General features: G+C 35.8%; 7 protein-coding genes across 7 annotated transcripts; 4 read left to right on the plus strand and 3 right to left on the minus strand.

The window, feature by feature from the left end:
- Positions 1 to 123: 123 nt before the first annotated feature.
- Positions 124 to 2,425, minus strand: LOC124420939 (periodic tryptophan protein 2 homolog). Its single transcript, XM_046955409.1, has 5 exons — positions 2,273 to 2,425; positions 2,097 to 2,209; positions 739 to 2,037; positions 343 to 682; positions 124 to 273 (listed from the first exon to the last, which is right to left on the minus strand). The coding sequence occupies exons 1-5, from the start codon at positions 2,288 to 2,290 to the stop codon at positions 124 to 126; spliced, it is 1,920 nt and encodes a 639-aa protein (XP_046811365.1). The 5' UTR covers positions 2,291 to 2,425.
- A 533-nt stretch (positions 2,426 to 2,958) lies between these two features.
- Positions 2,959 to 4,210, plus strand: LOC111691234 (nucleoporin Nup37). The gene is made up of 2 exons (XM_023453889.2): positions 2,959 to 3,291; positions 3,356 to 4,210. The coding sequence occupies exons 1-2, from the start codon at positions 3,148 to 3,150 to the stop codon at positions 4,175 to 4,177; spliced, it is 966 nt and encodes a 321-aa protein (XP_023309657.2). The 5' UTR covers positions 2,959 to 3,147; the 3' UTR covers positions 4,178 to 4,210.
- Positions 4,203 to 6,944, minus strand: LOC111691233 (cysteine--tRNA ligase, cytoplasmic). The gene is made up of 6 exons (XM_023453887.2): positions 6,637 to 6,944; positions 6,085 to 6,574; positions 5,334 to 6,020; positions 5,125 to 5,269; positions 4,472 to 5,064; positions 4,203 to 4,393 (listed from the first exon to the last, which is right to left on the minus strand). The coding sequence occupies exons 1-6, from the start codon at positions 6,813 to 6,815 to the stop codon at positions 4,268 to 4,270; spliced, it is 2,220 nt and encodes a 739-aa protein (XP_023309655.2). The 5' UTR covers positions 6,816 to 6,944; the 3' UTR covers positions 4,203 to 4,267.
- Positions 6,945 to 7,327: 383 nt separating this feature from the next.
- On the plus strand, positions 7,328 to 9,164 carry LOC111691232 (GDP-fucose protein O-fucosyltransferase 1). Its single transcript, XM_023453886.2, has 2 exons — positions 7,328 to 7,787; positions 7,844 to 9,164. Exons 1-2 carry the CDS (start codon positions 7,685 to 7,687, stop codon positions 8,926 to 8,928), a joined length of 1,188 nt encoding a protein of 395 aa, XP_023309654.2. The 5' UTR covers positions 7,328 to 7,684; the 3' UTR covers positions 8,929 to 9,164.
- Positions 9,068 to 10,729, minus strand: LOC111691231 (eukaryotic translation initiation factor 3 subunit M). The gene is made up of 3 exons (XM_023453885.2): positions 10,570 to 10,729; positions 10,233 to 10,412; positions 9,068 to 10,157 (listed from the first exon to the last, which is right to left on the minus strand). The coding sequence occupies exons 1-3, from the start codon at positions 10,612 to 10,614 to the stop codon at positions 9,219 to 9,221; spliced, it is 1,164 nt and encodes a 387-aa protein (XP_023309653.1). The 5' UTR covers positions 10,615 to 10,729; the 3' UTR covers positions 9,068 to 9,218.
- Positions 10,730 to 11,269: 540 nt separating this feature from the next.
- Positions 11,270 to 12,248, plus strand: LOC111691221 (alpha N-terminal protein methyltransferase 1). Its single transcript, XM_023453876.2, has one exon. It carries the CDS (start codon positions 11,376 to 11,378, stop codon positions 12,129 to 12,131), a length of 756 nt encoding a protein of 251 aa, XP_023309644.1. The 5' UTR covers positions 11,270 to 11,375; the 3' UTR covers positions 12,132 to 12,248.
- Positions 12,249 to 12,682: 434 nt separating this feature from the next.
- On the plus strand, positions 12,683 to 17,274 carry LOC111691226 (ATP-dependent RNA helicase DHX8). Its single transcript, XM_023453881.2, has 2 exons — positions 12,683 to 15,651; positions 16,142 to 17,274. Exons 1-2 carry the CDS (start codon positions 12,784 to 12,786, stop codon positions 17,162 to 17,164), a joined length of 3,891 nt encoding a protein of 1,296 aa, XP_023309649.2. The 5' UTR covers positions 12,683 to 12,783; the 3' UTR covers positions 17,165 to 17,274.
- Positions 17,275 to 18,009: the final 735 nt, after the last annotated feature.

Below are 18,009 nucleotides of genomic sequence, written 5' to 3' on the forward strand. Positions count from 1 at the left end.
TCTAGTTCTGTTCTAGTTCTGTTCTAGTTCTGTTCTAGTTCTGTTCTAGTTCTGTTCTAGTTCTGTTCTAGTTCTGTTCTAGTTCTGTTCTAGTTCTGTTCTATTCTTATTCAAGTTGTTTACTTACTTTCCCAATTTATTCTTTTTGGCGGTAATAACATCCGTATCCAAACGACCACTATCCAAATCATTGCGTCCCTCTATAGTGCTTATCTGTGAGGCAGTTTTAACATCGAATACCACAATATTGCTATTTAAAGTAGCCACAGCCACCTTTATAAGAAAAAATTAAAAACATATTACAAACGAATCAAAACATAAATTCCCAAAAAGTTAATTTACATTTTCTCCATTAGGACTAAAAGCCACACAGGTAACATCAGATAGTAAATCAATAGTTTCATGTTCTGATTTATTTTCCAAACAATTCCAAATTTTAATGGTTTTATCCCAAGAGCCAGAAACCATCGTTGAAGAAGAAGCCACAGGAGCAAAGGCAATAGAAGAAATAGGACCCTCATGGCCACTGATTACCTCTAATAAAGTACCCAATTTAACCGACCATAAATACAACTCAAAAACATCTAAACCGCCAGCCACTACTAATTCATCGGAGTAATCCATGGCGACACAGGAAAATTGCACAGGGGTGGGAGAGGTAAAGGTACGGAAGTTACGGTAACTGAAATAATTTGAAGATTAAGATAATTTTAAGGGAATTTAGCCAGCAATGCTTACCGTATTATATCAAAAGCCCTTACAGTACCATCCAAAGAACAACTAACCAAAAACTTTTTACCACGACTGAATTGTACACCAGTCACACCGCTAGTGTGTTCGGAGAACGTAACAAAACAGAAACCACTTTGAGTGTTCCATAATTTTACTTTTGAATCTTCACCACCGGTGGCTATATACTGACCATCGGGAGAATAGGCTACACAAGCCATTTCACTGCTATGACCCTGCTGTTTCATAATATATTGCTCTGACTGCCATTCCCAAACCAACAATTGACCCATTTCCCTAGATGCCAAGGCCACCCAATCGCCGGTGTTGTTAAACAAAGCCGAGGAAATGGCATAATCTGATATACTTAAAGAATGTATCATATTAACCTCAGGCAATTCGTAGAGATAAAAGGAGCCGGTGCTAAAACCCACCACCAAAACCTTAGTTTGTCGATTATAATGAGCAGTAGTCAAGACAGCATCACGATGTTCTTTACGTGGTTCATCGGCCAAATAGTGACGGGCCAATTTTTTATAATAAAACGGATGTCCTTTCTTAACATCTTCATCTTTAATGTCATTCTCATCTACCATATTCTCGGGTAAATTGTCTTCACCAGTCATATTACTATTACGTTTTTCCACTGTATTTTCTACATCATCTTCAGATTCTTCAGCTGATTCATTGCCTGAGGGTTTAGTTCTTTTCTTTTGCAAGGATAATTGTTGTCCATCCTGGTGTTCGTAACGTGTTCTTTCTTCTATATCAGAAGGTTCCAAACTACATTCCCACAAACACAACTGACCGTTACGACTGATAGTATTGGCATGTAAGCTATTGTTTTCAAAGAAACAAGCCACCATGGCATCTGTATGACCGCCCAGAATGAAGGTACGGAATTTATTCATATGTTTTATGGCTATAACTTTAGACGAATTATCACGACAGCCTACTATGAGAAAACGCGAGTCTGAAGACCAATCGAGGCAAGTAACATCATCATAACCACCCAAATAGTGACGTTCCAAAACAAAAGGATTATATTCACCAGTTATCTCACCAGGAGCTTTAAAAATAAATATCAAATTTTGCATAGCCACAGCAAAATGGGCACCATTAGGACTAAAGGCCACACACTTGACGGCATGTTGAAATTTATGCTGATGTATCACGGTACATGATACCATACTTATAAGCTGGGCTTGTCCACGCTCATTGACAGCCAACAACAAACTGCCATCGGGAGACAAGGCCAAACTTTGATAATTATACAGTGATTCCAAGGACAGGGTAGAGGCTTTGTTGCTGCAAGTTTATTAAAGTTAATTACCATACAATTTGTCAATTTTCTAAATAAAACTTACTTTTTAAGATCATATAAAGTTAATCTATTACCCACGGGACTTATTATGGAATTTCCATCGGGTGTAAAAAGCAAATTACCATTACGATATATTGTGCCCAATAAATTGGAAAACTATGAAGAATTTTTAACATTTAAGAAGAATATTTTATTTAATTTTTAAACATGACAACTTACTTTATAAGAAAACTTCATTTTTATTTAAATACTTGATTAATTTGACTTATTTCTTTTATAAATTACCAAATAAATAAAAAAACCCGCACTTGTTTGGTGGAAAAAATGTAAACAACGTCAAAACACACGTGCAGAGGAAAAACTAGGATGCCAATATGTTTAAAATTATAATAAAGTTGCCAGATATATTTTGGTAATAAACAATGGGGTTTATAAATGTTTTTTTATAGAAATAGATTTTTATATAAAAAGTTTAATTTAAAACGATAAATAAAGTCCATATTGATGTAGGATATAACTTATAAAAGTAATATAATTATTACAACAAAAATTGCAATAATAGCCACAAATAGTTAAGAAAATTTTCAAATATATTAAATTTCACAATAATGCTATAATAACAGTTTAACAACAACAACAAAAATATTTGAAACTCTTAAAAAATTTTGATTCAATGGTGTACCAATAAGGTTTTAACAAAATTAAAAAAGTATTTTAAAATTTTAAAGAAAATGGTAAAAAATATTATTTATTGTTACTCTCGTCCATGAATACATATGATTTAAAGAAGTTCTAATTGTTTAAAACTTTAATTTGTTAAATCAATAAGATTCCATGCAAATATGTTTATGAAATTTGTATTTATTTTGATTTTTTAACGCCGCCAATATAAATCAACCGCTTTGTTGACATTTTTTCTTAGAGATGATAACTTCTCAATAATACAGTTATCGTTTAAATTGTTTAGTATATTTTACCATCTCTAACAAGTTTACCGGTTTAAAATTATTATTTGTTTGTCACAGTTTTCAATTTAACTTTAAATTAAAATTAAAAAAATTAATAAATATTATAAAAATATCACATTAACAAACATGAGAACTACCACGCCACCCACACAAATGCTTAATTTTGCTGAGCAAATCAATTGTTTTGATATTTGCCAAACAGACTTCGCCTCTAACCTCATTTGTATAGCGGCCGAGAAAAAGCTTATTTTGGGTTTAGTAAGATTTCCTGTAAGTTTCCTTCAGCATTTTTTTGTGCCTTATTATTTACAGAATTGTTTTTATATATATTTAGGAAGAATCCGAAAGTGAACAATTTGAATGGGAACGTTTAAAAGACATATACCATGAAACTCGCTGTCATGCCATATGCTTTGCACCCGAAACCTCTCTAGTGGCCATACCCAAAACGGTGACCTTTTGTGCTGCCGGTGCTGATTTTCTATTGCGAGTTTATCGCACCGATATGCAAAATACCGATACTGTACAAACTTTAAAAGCTCATACGAATTATGTCAACGATATTGCCTGGGATTGTGAAGGTGAGTTTTTAGCTTCTGTTAGTGATGATCACAGCTGTAAAATCTGGAGTCTGGAATCACATTATGAAAATGTTATAACATTTTGCCTATCATCGGCTGGCATGTCGGTGAAATGGCATCCTGAAGAGCCGCACAAAGTTTTGGTGGCCGAAAAGAAGGGCGTTGTGCATATGTATAATGTAAAATCACAACAGGCTATCGTTTCGCTGGAGACACCCAAATCTCCCCTTATGTCCGCCGACTGGTCTTTAAATAATTGCCATTTTATAACAGCCTTAGCTGCAGGAGAGATTATCACTTGGGATTTATCTAGACGTCCCTGTTCACCCTCCGATGTTAGACAAATCCATGAAGATGGTGGGCGTGCTGTACGAATGTCTCCCACCTCAGAATATGTGGTAGCTAGTGTGGGTCGTCCTGATATTACCATAAAAGTGTACTCTACCAAAACCTCAGTGCCTTTATTAGAGGCTCCTTTAAAATTATTTGCTGGCTTGTGTTGGCATCATCGCTTGCCTTATGTGGCAGCCGCCTATGATCGTAAGTTGTGTTTTTGGAAAGTACAATTTAAATAGAATTTTATAAAAACAAAAAAAAAAGTTTGAAAAGAATTTCTGTTATGTTTTATTGGGAGTAGAGAGAATATACAATGAACCACATTTCAATTAAGCTCCATTTACTGAGGCTAAGTATTCCTTATAACGCTGTTCCTGTTGAGCCTGCAATTTTTGTAATTTTTTCAGTTGACCCTTGCTAACCTCCTTGCCTTCTTTGTCGTGAGTGGGTAGGCCCTGGAATAAAGAAAATATATTGTGAATAAGTGAAACTTTAAAACACAAAGGAAATAGATTGGTTTCCTTTTAACTCACATTTTCATCAAATTGCGAATACTTGTCGGTTTCTTTTAAAAACATTTCCTTGGGATTAACTTTACGTTGTGCTTCCTTAGCTGCAGCCGCTTCAGCTGCCGCCTGCTTCTTACGTTCCTTTTCCGCTAAACGTTCTGCTTCGGCTGCCTTTTTACTCTCCCTTTCCTTTAGCAAAGTTTCACGATCCACCAGTTTTACTGCAAATTTACCACCATCTTTATCTTCTAAACGTACACCCAATTGGGGTAAGACATCGTCACGCAATTGATCGCATAAAGTTAAAATTTCATTAGCTTTCAAAGTTTTAGCGTGTTCGCGTACTTGATTACGGAAAACAGCTGCTGCTTCCACATAAGGCAAAACAGTAGATTCAAGATCAATATTACCATCAGCAGAATTCGAACCAACAGGAAAACCAATACCACCACGAGGACCAGCAATAGCACCAAATATGTGCAGCAAGTCAGTAATGTAAGAGGCAATTTTACGCAATAAAATACTATTTAAACGGCCCTTATTGTCACGTATATAAATATTGGCGGCAGATACTAAATCTCGGATAGAATCTAAAGCACTACGAGTATCAACATTATCTAGAAAAAAAGAAAAATGTTAAATATCGTTCCAAAAGGAGGCAGCTTTTAGCTTCTTACCACATAAGGCATTGTGTACGGCAGTTTGTATTTCATTGTATTTTCTTTGCAGTGTAGCCTCCACCTGAGTCCAAGCATCAAATTGTCTTCTGGGTTCTTCGGAAGTGACATGACGTGTTAAGTCTTTAACATTAAGGAAGAATTCCTAAAAGAAGTTATTAGTTTTATTTTAAGAAATTTCTTAATTTTATCCCATAATAGTTGCCTACATTTAAGAATCTTTCATATTGTATGGCCATTTCCATGGTATTCTCCGAATAGTCTAGAGTATCCTTCCAGGAATGCAATAAAAATGCCAAACGCAACTGACAGGGTGTATGCTTTTGTAAAGCCTGTTGTATGGTAACAAAATTCTTTAGAGATTTTGACATTTTACAGCCGGCAATTGTCAAATGTCCTGTATGCAAGAAATACTTCACCCATTCTGCCTCATCGAAAGCAGCCTCCGATTGTGCCAATTCATTGTCATGATGGGGAAATTTAAGATCTACACCACCGGTATGTATATCAAATGTGGGACCAAATACATCGGAGGCCATGGCAGAGCATTCTATATGCCAGCCAGGACGTCCTTTACCCCAGGGACTATCCCACCAGGGTTCACCAGCTTTACTAGCCTTCCACAAGGCAAAATCATTAGGTGAACGTTTTTCCGTTAAACGTTCTTCACCCACCGACAAATCGCCCTCACCCTCTTGTAAGGACTTAGTGTCACCATAAGCTTCGGGCACTAATTTTGCATAAAAGTGTTTATCTTTATTGTCGAAGCCATTGACATCAAAATAAACCGAACCATTGGCAGCATAGGCTAAGCCATTATCAATAATACGCTGGATAAAGCTTATAATTTGGGGCACATACTCTGAAACACGAGTCAAAACATCGGGTGGTAAGATCTATTTAAAAAAGAAAATTAAATTAAAAAAGTTTTTAAGAGGAAAATCGAGATTTCTTACTAACATTCAAAGATTTCATATCATTATGAAATTGATCCTCCCAGTAGCGAGGCAAAGACTCAAATATAGCATTATCGTTAACCGAAGCACCTTCTTTAGAATCTAACCAATTAGAAATGGGATCTTTGGCCTCTTGCAAATACACATCACGTGCCTTAGCAATATCTTCGGTTTTACCACCAGCCACTGCTTTCGTTAAAGCTTCTACAGCATCATTCATGCGCACAAATAATTTATCCAACATTATTTTCTTATCGGCATCAGTATTTTTAGCACAAGTTTCCTGAAATAAAGCCAAAACTTCCGCCTGATCTTGCAAAAGCTCCGCTAAAGGGGCGCTCTTGGATTTTTCAGCATATCGATCAAATAAATAATTTTGTCTGGCACGTTTTATGATTTTATCATCTATATCGGTTATATTCATCACATATAGAATATTATAACCAAAATAATCGGACAAAACACGCCGCAGAATATCAAAAGATATATAAGATCTGTAAATGTATAAGTTTAGTAAAAGTTTGTGGCAAATTTTTTTTAACAATTATTTCCTCACCTAGCATGACCCATGTGTGAGGCATCATAGACCGTGGGTCCACAACTATACCAGGTTACATTGTTACCATCCAGTGGCACAAATTCTTCTTTTTGCCTAGTCAAACTGTTGAATAAACGCAATTTTTGTTTTTCGCCGACTGCGGGTACCTGCCACGAAGGCTGTTGACGTTTGGCCATATTTGAAGACTTGTTATTTTATCTTTTTTTAGATAAATAAGAACTTTTTTTCAAATAATTAATAAATTTCCACGTTGCAACAACTACTGGTTGTTGTCGGTATGACACACTCTTCTTCAAGAGCGGAGGAGGAAAAGTCAAAACAATTGATTTGACAATTAATATAGGGTAAACAGCCAAAAGTTTACTGGGGAAGTTGGTTAAAATGCGATATACGAATTAAAAAAGTTGTATTTGTATTTTATATAAAAACATGAAGATAATAACATATAATTATGTTATTAGTCTATATAAACTACAAATTGTAAAATATTAGCAAATATTTAATTAAAATTTAATTTTTGTTATTCGTTTACAAAAATTCTTGTCATTTTTTACATATGGCAACTTTATTTTGTTGATCTGTCAAAATAAATACAAGTGTTATCAATATCAGGTGAATGCCTTTATAAAACCAGTATTATTTATTTTTGTTTTATTTGCCGGTGGTTTTTTCCACTAAGTATACAGAGGTGTAACTTTTGACATTTGAAATTGTTTAAAATCAGCTTTTGTTTGATTTTGAAATTGTTTGGTGAGAAGAGGTATCTAAAATACAGATAAAAAACATCATTTAAAATAGTTTTGTGCGAAAGAGAGGGAAATAATTTATTGCTCGAAACGCCTCTGTATACACTGTGCCTGTGATTTATTCATTTGCCAGGAAATTGTGGAAAATCCTTTGTATTCTTTAAAAATAAAAAAGTGATTTGTTTATTGTAAAAAAAAAATAATAAAACAATAAAAAATTATAAATAAAAAAACTTACTTTACATAACATTTTATATATTAAAAGCAAAATTGTAAAATTTTTGAATGAAGCCAACAAAATGCTGAAGTATTTAGTGTTTTTCTTAATTCTTGCCAAAGTCTCCACTGGAGTTGAGTATTTGGAAGATGAAAATGGTTATTTAGCCTATTGTCCCTGTATGGGTAAGGTTTTTGTATTTTAAGTAAAAGCTTTTATAAACTTTCTTCTTACTTTCTAGGACGTTTTGGTAATCAGGCTGATCATTTTTTGGGTTCTTTAGCTTTTGCCAAAGCTCTAAATCGTTCTCTTATATTGCCACCTTGGGTAGAATATCGTCGTGGTGAAATGCGTTCTTTACAGGTGCCCTTTAACAATTACTTCTCGGTGGAAGCTTTAAAAAACTATCATCGTGTTATTTTAATGGAAGATTTTATGAAACACTTGGCTCCCAAGCTTTGGCCCGTAGAGAAAAGAGTGTCTTTTTGTTATATGGAACGTAAAAGTTTGCAAAATAAAGGTAATACCATACCAGGTTGTCATGCTAAGGAAGGTAATCCCTTTGGACCATTTTGGGATACCTTTGCTATAGATTTTAGCAGTTCCGAATTCTATGGTCCTCTACACTTTGATGTTCATCACAGTAATATGCCCGAAAGATGGAATGAACGTTATCCAGCCTCACAATGGCCAGTATTAGCTTTTACGGGTGCTCCGGCCAGTTATCCAGTGCAAAATGAAAATCGCCTATTGCAGCAATATTTAAAATGGAATCATAAATTTCGCACATTGGCAGCAGATTTTATTAAAAATTCCCTACCCAAAGGGGCGTTTATAGGTATACATCTGCGCAATGGCATAGATTGGGTGAGAGCGTGTGAACATGTTAAGGATAGTCAGCAATTGTTCGCTTCACCCCAATGTTTGGGTTATAACAATGAAAAGGGTTCTCTCTATCCAGAATTGTGTATGCCCTCTAAAGAGTTAATTGTGCGTCAAATAAAGAGACTTATAAAAAATGTTAAACAAGATCAGCCTAAAAATGAAGTACGTTCCGTATTTGTGGCCTCCGATAATAATCATATGTTGCCAGAACTAAATGCAGCCTTGCAACGTATGAACATAACGGTACATCGTCTACCCGAGGATAATCCTCATTTAGATTTAGCCATTTTAGGACAATCAAATCATTTCATTGGTAACTGCATATCCTCGTTTACTGCGTTCGTTAAAAGAGAACGTGATATAAGTGGTTTCCCTTCATACTTTTGGGCCTATCCCAATGAAAAGGAACGACAACATTCCCGCGTTCATGAAGAACTTTAAATGAGACTTGAAAGACAACAAGCAGCGAATATAATTGAATCTCCATTAGCATTTAAAAGTTATACAAAATGGAAGGTATAACATTAAGTAGGAGTAGTTTAAACCTGAAAAGTATTTTCTTAATAAAAACGACTTTAAGTTGTATGTTTTCTTTAAAATCTTGAATTTTTAAAGAAACCATTTTTATTTCTAGTTTTTTTTATATTAAATTTAATTGATGACAAATATAAAACTTATTTTGTGTGTTTGTTTGTTTGTTTTGATACAATTTTTATGAAACCCTTTTTTATCTAATGCACCAATTTTTGACTACGAGCCAAATCCAATTGTACCGATGACACCTGAGTAAGACCTTCACGTACCGCACTTAAGTTATCCTTCCAGGCATGCAATAAATCTCTCAATTGTTCCCATTGAGGAGCACCAAATGTACGATGCATGGTGGAGGAGATATGCACTTTGCGATTGGCTTGATCGAGGCGAGCACGTACCAATTTTGTCTTTAATACCTCAATAACAAAGGCCTCCACTTCATCTTCGGAAATTTGCAATTCCTTGGTCAAGGTTTCAAAACTCATTTCGGGATTGCTTTCGGCCAATTGCATAAAGGTTAACAAACGCATTTTCTTCATGTTCTGTTCGTGGTTCAGGCCCTGTGAATTAACAAATTCCTTGTGGTCTTCGTAGAATTGTATATAGGAGGGCAATTTGTCGGATACGAAAATGGACAATAAGTCGTGAATTAAATCGCCTTCCAAAAAGCGTACAGGTTTCAAAGCCAACAAGGGATCTAAAAGGAATGTATTGGGATCGGCCAAGGCGGTAACAATACATTTCATGGCATCCTCACGGGCCACACAGGCATTGTCAGCGGTATAGGTGCCCAAAAGTTCAATCATTACCTTGGCGGACAACTCCAAATTGGTATCCTTGGTGACATCGTGCAACAAACGGTAGAGTTTTTGCATTTGCTCAGCTGAGGGTGGACAGTTGGCAAATTGCGATTTCAATTGATCAACACCAGTGAAAACTTCCAAAACTTGATCACACTGCTTAGCCACTTGAACCAAATGATAGTAAACATGATAGCGCAAGGGTGAGGAAGTGTCTAAATTATTAAACAAACGCCACAAGGACTGCAAACACACTTTTGTCAAAGGAACATTGGTAGCTTTAGTCATTTTCTCACAATAAGCCAAAATAATGTTTTCACCACGATCCAAGGGAATCTATAGCAAATAGAAATAAAAAACAAAACAAATATATTAATTTCCCTTCAATTATAAAAACATTCGAAAAACTACCGTAATCATTATGGATACAATACTGTTGAGTATGCAATCAATCTGTTGGGGCTCACCATCCTTAAAGCAAACATCACACACACCAATGATTTTGTGTAAATCATCTTCTACACCTTTGCTGGATTTTTCCGACGAGATTTCAGCACCCAAATTCTTGAAATATTTTCTCAATTCTTGGACCTACAACAAAAACAGAATTATTATTCTCAAGGCATACAAATTTGCAATTGTTTATTTGCCATTTGGCCAATTTTGTAACATAACCTCAACATTTTTTCGCCTGTCCCATAGTTTGCTTACAATTTTCTACCCTCTTTAGTTGTTATAAATACTTTACCTGTTCATCCATGGATAAATCTATAAAAACTGGTGGAGAATTCATGTTTTTTTTATTAATTTTTAGCTTATTTATACGTTTAAATTAATTATTTTTCTACGATTCGCCCAACACACGTCGCTTCTTTTATAAACTCAACAATAGAAAGGCTTGTCAAATATATTTGACATTTCATGTGTTAATCATTTCGTGTGAGTGCTTAGTAGTTTGTAATATAGAGATGATACTTTTGCAAAAGCAAAAGGATTTTTTTGTTTTATTAATATTCCAGCGTATTGTTTGTTTTATTAGCATTTGGAGCAAAGTTTGAGTAAAATAACATGAATTATTAGAGTTTAGAGTAAACTATTCTATAGCTACCTTTTCCCGGTATTTAAAAAATATGCCCCGATTGCAATCATTCTGTTATCGATAATTTTATCAAGGTAACATTCTCCAATACCTGATGAAATTAAATAAGAAGAACAGTGTAAACATGCTTTAGTTATAGTGCAGTTAGCACAGGGATTTTTTTGGTGACTTTTGTTTAAATCTATGTAATTTTACAAGAAATTAATAGCAAATATCAAAACAAACAATATAATATAAATCCTAAAATAATAGATTTATTTTACACATTAAATAAATTCGACATCAATTGAAGAAATATAATTTTATTGGAAATTTAGTTTTACACACTATATTCAAAAAGCCCAACACTGACAGCCACTTTGTAATGATAGCTTTTGTGACTTAAAAAATGGCAAAAAGGTAAACATAACATATTTTCATCAATTATAATTTAAAATTACATTAAGACGGTCGACATGCAGGAAATAACTACATCCGAAATAGCAAGTACCCAATTAACACAACAGGAAAAAAATGGCGAAACTCAAAAACCTCAAAAGGAATTCTACACTAAGGCACAGCAATATTGGTCAGAGGTACCTGCCACTGTAAATGGCATGCTGGGCGGTCTAGGCTATATAAATGCCATTGATGTCCAGGGCTCAAATGCTTTCCTGCGTGAACTTAAAATTAAAGATGCCCACAAGAAGTATGCTTTGGACTGTGGTGCGGGCATAGGACGCGTATCGAAAAATTTACTTATGCCTATGTTTGGAAAAGTCGATATGGTTGAACAGGATCCCACGTTTGCTGCAAAAGCTAAAGATTATTGTACTGCAGATAGCGGCTGTACATTGGGTTATCCCAATCGTTTAGGTGAAATACACAATATGGGTTTGCAACAATTTGTGCCGCCAGCGCAAAAATACGATTTAGTGTGGTCTCAGTGGGTTTTGGGTCATCTAACCGATGATGATTTGTTGGCGTTTTTCAGACGTATACACATGACCTTAAGACCGGAGGGACATTTTGTACTTAAAGAAAATGTAACAAAAACCAAAGAAGTGGTTAAGGATGAGACAGATTCCTCGGTAACACGTCCCCTAAAAACTTATGAAATGCTATTGAAACAAGCTGGCTTCCGCATAGTAAAAATGAGCCAACAGAAAAGTTTTCCTAAAGGTCTATTCCCAGTCTATATGATAGCGTGTCGTCCAGTGTTGGTGCAATAAGTTAGTGCCTTCTTTTTAGTTTAGTATTAAATTTGCCGTATAGTAGACGTTTGTAATGCATTACAAAATAATTAGTTAACAGAAAATGATAATAAAATCATATTAAATTTGAAAAAAGTCTTTTATTCTATATATTTAAACTGTTTGGCATAATCTCCGACCATGGTGGTTTAAGTATACATCGGTAGCAAAAATAATATCCAGGGCATTATTTTAAATTCTTCAGTATATTTAAAATAAATATTTTTTTTATATTAAAGCGATTATATAATGTATATTATACATCATTTGATAGCTAACTTAGAGGGTTTTAAAAATATATATTTTATATATTTCTTTACTTAAGATTAGTAATAGCAAAAGTATATTATAAAATACAAAATATTAATAAAAATTTAAAATATTTAAATTGTGTTTTTTAATATTATTTGTATATTTTTTAAATCCTACTATAAAAATATCGATTTCTACCCTCTACAAATTTTACATCTGGCATCACTTTTTATCTAAATGACTGTCAGCTGTCAGTGTAGAGAAAGCATTTTGTTTGTTTCTTTTGTTTTTATTTCCATTCGGTGCTAAACGTTGTGTGAAAAAAAATCGTATTTTATTTTAAAATTATGGTGAATTAGTGGAAAAAATTAACAAAAAAATGGATGAATTACAAAAATTAGAACATTTATCTTTGGTCTCCAAGTTGTGCACCGAACTGGACAATCACTTGGGTATTAATGACAAAGATTTGGCCGAATTCATAGTAGAATTGGAAGAAAAAAATCCCACATTTGAGGAATTTCGCAAGGCCCTTATAGAAAATGGAGCAGAATTCCCCGATTCTTTAATTTCTAATCTTCAGCGTATAATAAAGTTAATGAAACCTTCGGCAGATGGAAAACAAGCAAAATCTTTGGATGATTCTAGCAGTGGAAGTGCATCCAATAAATTGTCTAGTAAAACGGAACATTTGGCCATGATGTTTCCCGGCTTGGCATTGGCTAATGATAAATTTAGTGCAGTAGATGCACCATATGAAAGTTCAGCTTCGGAGGAGGAAAATGACCGTGAGCCGGATGAAAAGAAAGAGAAAAAAGTGGTAAAAGAAAAAATACATAAGGAGGAATTGGAAGCGGTAGATGCAGCCATGCTAGAGCTGGAAGCCTTAGCACCCGGCATGGAAACAAAAGCCACAAAAAGTGAAAGGAGTGATAGAAAGAAGGCCGATAGAAGATCACGCTCGAGATCTAGATCTCGTGAGAGACATAGGGGCGGCAGTGATCGTGAACGTAAAAGGGATAAAAGTCGTGATCGTCATAGAGATAATGAGGCATCCTGCAGTAATGGCAAAGAACGCTATAGAGATAAAGAACGTGATAGACGTTCAAGATCACGTTCTCGTGACAGGCAAAGACGTTCCCGGTCGCGTGACACAGCCCGTAGACACAGACGTTCTAGATCACGTTCTAGAGAAAGACAAAATGAACGCAAAAAACGTTCCAGATCAAGAGAACGCAGGCGACGTTCACGTTCTAAATCCCGAGATAGATCAAGACGTTCTCGTTCCCGTTCAAAAGAACGTTCTAACCGTAAACGTAGATCCGGTTCTCACGAAACGAAAATGCGTGAGAAAATGCCACCACCAGCGGCCATGGCAGATGATCCAGAACCTGGTAAAATATATTCGGGAAAAGTTGCAAATATTGTGCCTTTTGGCTGTTTTGTGCAACTTTTCGGTTTGCGCAAACGTTGGGAGGGTTTAGTGCATATCTCACAGCTGCGTTCCGAAGGACGTGTTACCGATGTCACTGAGGTGGTAAATCGAAATTCCAATGTTAAGGTTAAAGTCATGTCAGTTACCGGACAAAAAGTATCACTCTCAATGAAGGAAGTTGATCAGGATACGGGCCAGGATTTGAATCCTCTTAGTCATGCTCCCCCGCCAGATAGTGAACTTAAAGATCGTAACCCCGATAGACCATTTGGAGGAGGAACTTCTCTGCTAAATCTGCAAGGTGGTGGTGATAATGATGAAGATGATTCACGTAAACGTGTCACACGCATTTCGAGTCCGGAACGTTGGGAAATTAAGCAAATGATCAGTTCGGGAGTATTAGATCGCAGTGAATTGCCCGATTTCGATGAAGAATCTGGTCTTTTGGCCAAGGACGAAGACGACGAGGAGGATATAGAAATTGAAATTGTTGAAGAAGAACCTCCCTTTCTGGCGGGTCATGGCAGAGCTTTACATGACTTATCGCCCGTGCGTATAGTTAAAAATCCCGATGGTTCATTGGCCCAAGCCGCCATGATGCAATCGGCTCTCTCAAAAGAGCGTAGAGAGCAGAAAATGTTGCAAAGAGAACAAGATATGGATGCGGTTCCCACGGGCCTAAGTAAAAATTGGATAGATCCCTTACCGGATGAAGATTCCAGCCGCACATTAGCCGCTAATGTCCGAGGCATGGGTTCGGCTCCCATGGAAGTGCCCGAGTGGAAAAAACATGTTATTGGTGGCAAAAAGTCTTCGTTTGGCAAGAAGACTGACATGTCTCTAGTCGAGCAACGTCAATCTTTGCCTATCTACAAGCTAAGAGATGATTTGATTAAGGCTGTTACCGATAATCAAATTCTGATAGTTATTGGAGAAACAGGTTCGGGCAAAACAACGCAAATTACCCAATACTTGGCGGAGTGTGGTTTCACTGCACGTGGCAAGATCGGCTGTACCCAACCTAGGCGTGTGGCTGCTATGTCAGTAGCCAAGAGAGTGGCAGAAGAATTTGGTTGTCGTTTAGGCCAGGAAGTGGGTTACACTATACGTTTTGAGGATTGCACCAGTCCAGAAACCTCTATAAAATACATGACAGACGGTATGTTGTTAAGAGAATGTCTCATAGAGGCTGAATTAAAAGGCTACTCCGTCATTATGTTGGATGAGGCTCATGAACGTACCATACATACTGATGTTTTATTTGGTCTGCTGAAAACTGCCGTACAAAAACGGCCAGAATTAAAACTGATTGTCACCTCGGCCACATTGGATGCCGTGAAATTTTCACAATATTTCTTTGAGGCACCCATTTTCACCATACCCGGTCGCACATTCCCCGTAGAGGTTTTGTATACTAAAGAACCGGAAACTGATTACTTAGATGCCTCCTTGATTACCGTCATGCAAATACATTTGAGAGAACCGCCCGGTGATATTTTACTTTTCTTGACCGGTCAAGAGGAAATCGATACGGCATGTGAAATTTTATACGAACGTATGAAAAGTTTGGGACCCGATGTACCCGAATTAATTATATTGCCTGTTTATTCTGCACTACCGTCGGAAATGCAAACTAGAATTTTTGATCCAGCACCACCGGGCAGCCGTAAAGTCGTAATAGCTACAAATATTGCAGAAACTTCGCTAACAATTGATGGTATTTTCTATGTGGTCGATCCAGGATTTGTAAAACAAAAGGTGTACAACTCTAAAACTGGCATGGATTCTTTGGTCGTAACGCCCATTTCGCAGGTATGTTAGAACTTGATAGATATATAAAAGATTCCATAGTCTTGACTAAATATCAGTCTATAGTTTGGGCTGTAGATCAGTTTGTAGTCCGGACTATAGATCAGACTTTAGTTTTTACTATAGATCAGTCTATAGTCTAGAATATAGATCAGTATATAGTTTGGACTATAGATCAGTCTCTAATCTTGACTATAGATCAGTCTATATTCTGGACTTTAGTTAAGTCTATAGTCTGAACAATAGATCAGTCTCAAATCTTGACTATAGATCAATCTTTAGTCTTGATTATAGATCAGTCAGTATCTAATTATGGCTATAGATCAGTGTATAGTCCTTAATATATATCACTCCATCGTCTACTAGACTATTGGACAGCACATAGTCCAGGAAAGCACATAGACCAGTCCATAATCGTAATTTCGTATCTATATTTTAAAGACTTTTACGAGAATAAGATACTCAACTGTTTTTTTTTTTTGCTTAATTTCAGGCTGCTGCTAAACAACGTGCTGGTCGCGCTGGTCGTACTGGTCCCGGAAAATGTTATCGTCTTTATACGGAAAGAGCTTATCGTGATGAAATGTTGCCAACACCAGTACCAGAAATACAACGTACCAATTTAGCCACCACTGTTTTACAATTGAAGACTATGGGTATTAATGATTTGTTGCATTTCGATTTCATGGATGCCCCACCGGTAGAATCATTAGTAATGGCTTTAGAACAATTGCATTCCCTATCGGCCTTGGATGATGAGGGTCTCTTAACACGTCTGGGACGGCGAATGGCTGAATTTCCCTTAGAACCCAATCTCTCAAAAATGCTCATCATGTCGGTGGCTCTACAATGTTCTGATGAAATCTTAACCGTGGTCTCTATGTTGAGTGTGCAAAATGTTTTCTATAGACCCAAAGATAAACAGGCCTTGGCCGATCAGAAAAAGGCCAAATTTAATCAAATCGAAGGTGATCATTTGACTCTGCTGGCCGTCTATAACAGTTGGAAAAATAATAAATTCTCTAATGCCTGGTGTTATGAGAATTTTGTGCAAATTAGAACGCTCAAACGCTCACAGGATGTACGTAAACAATTGCTTGGCATTATGGACAGACATAAACTGGATGTGGTGTCAGCCGGTAAAAATTCGGTACGTATACAGAAAGCCATTTGTTCGGGTTTCTTTCGCAATGCAGCCAAAAAAGATCCTCAAGAGGGCTATCGTACTCTGGTCGATTCTCAAGTGGTGTATATACATCCATCCTCGGCTTTATTTAATCGTCAACCCGAATGGGTTATCTACCATGAACTGGTACAGACAACTAAGGAATATATGCGTGAGGTAACAACTTGTGATCCCAAATGGTTGGTTGAATTTGCTCCCTCCTTCTTTAGATTCTCAGATCCAACGAAATTGAGTAAATTTAAGAAGAATCAACGTTTAGAACCACTCTATAATAAATATGAAGAACCCAATGCCTGGCGTATATCGCGGGTGCGTCGTAGAAGGAATTAAGTTGATGAAAAGGGATAAAGTATACTTTAACTATAAATATGTATGTTTAGTTTTTTTTATCTAATTACTCTTTAATAAATATTTAAAATTATATAAAGTTTTGATCCCTAGAGAAGTGTTGTTTTGAAATTTAATAAAAAACTCTGAAGTTTATAGTCTGGACTGAACAGTGGCCTATAGATCTGTCTATAATCTGGAAAATGAAACAGTATCAAGTATTGACTATAGATCTGTCTATAGTATCAACTTTAGATCGGTATATTGTCTGGACTATTATAGATCAGTCTATAGTCTGTAATAAAGATCAAATTATAGTCTTTATTATATAATTTAAATTTATCTATATTACAGGATACTGTACATACTTATCATAAGTAATTACAAATTAGCCTGTTAATTTATAGTATTTTATGTTTTGTACGAACATTTTAAAATTAAAATCATAAATTTCCAAGCCTGACTTGTCATACACTTGTTTTAAAAACGCCGTTAAATTGTTTAGTTTCAGCTGCCTTCGTCATTTGTTATGTTTGACTTTGGTGTCTACTGGTCGGTCATCAGAGACTTGCGCGGATTCGGCTTAAGCCGACTAAGCCGCCGCCGAAAATTTTTCAGGTTAATACGGCTTGAAAATTTCGCCATATTTTGTACAATTTACAGAACACTTTTGCTAAATTTATGGAATTTTACAGTATAAAATTAATTTGTTTTCATTTAAGCAAGTTTTCTTTTATCTAATAATAAGCCGCTCATTGAAATTTGGCATGTAAAATGTCTCCTTAAACTTCATTCAATACAAGACAATTTAAATCTGCATAGTCCATTCTCCTAAAATACAATTTTTT

Source organism: Lucilia cuprina, chromosome 6 (assembly GCF_022045245.1).
Source record: "Lucilia cuprina isolate Lc7/37 chromosome 6, ASM2204524v1, whole genome shotgun sequence".
Lineage (NCBI taxonomy): Eukaryota > Metazoa > Arthropoda > Insecta > Diptera > Calliphoridae > Lucilia > Lucilia cuprina.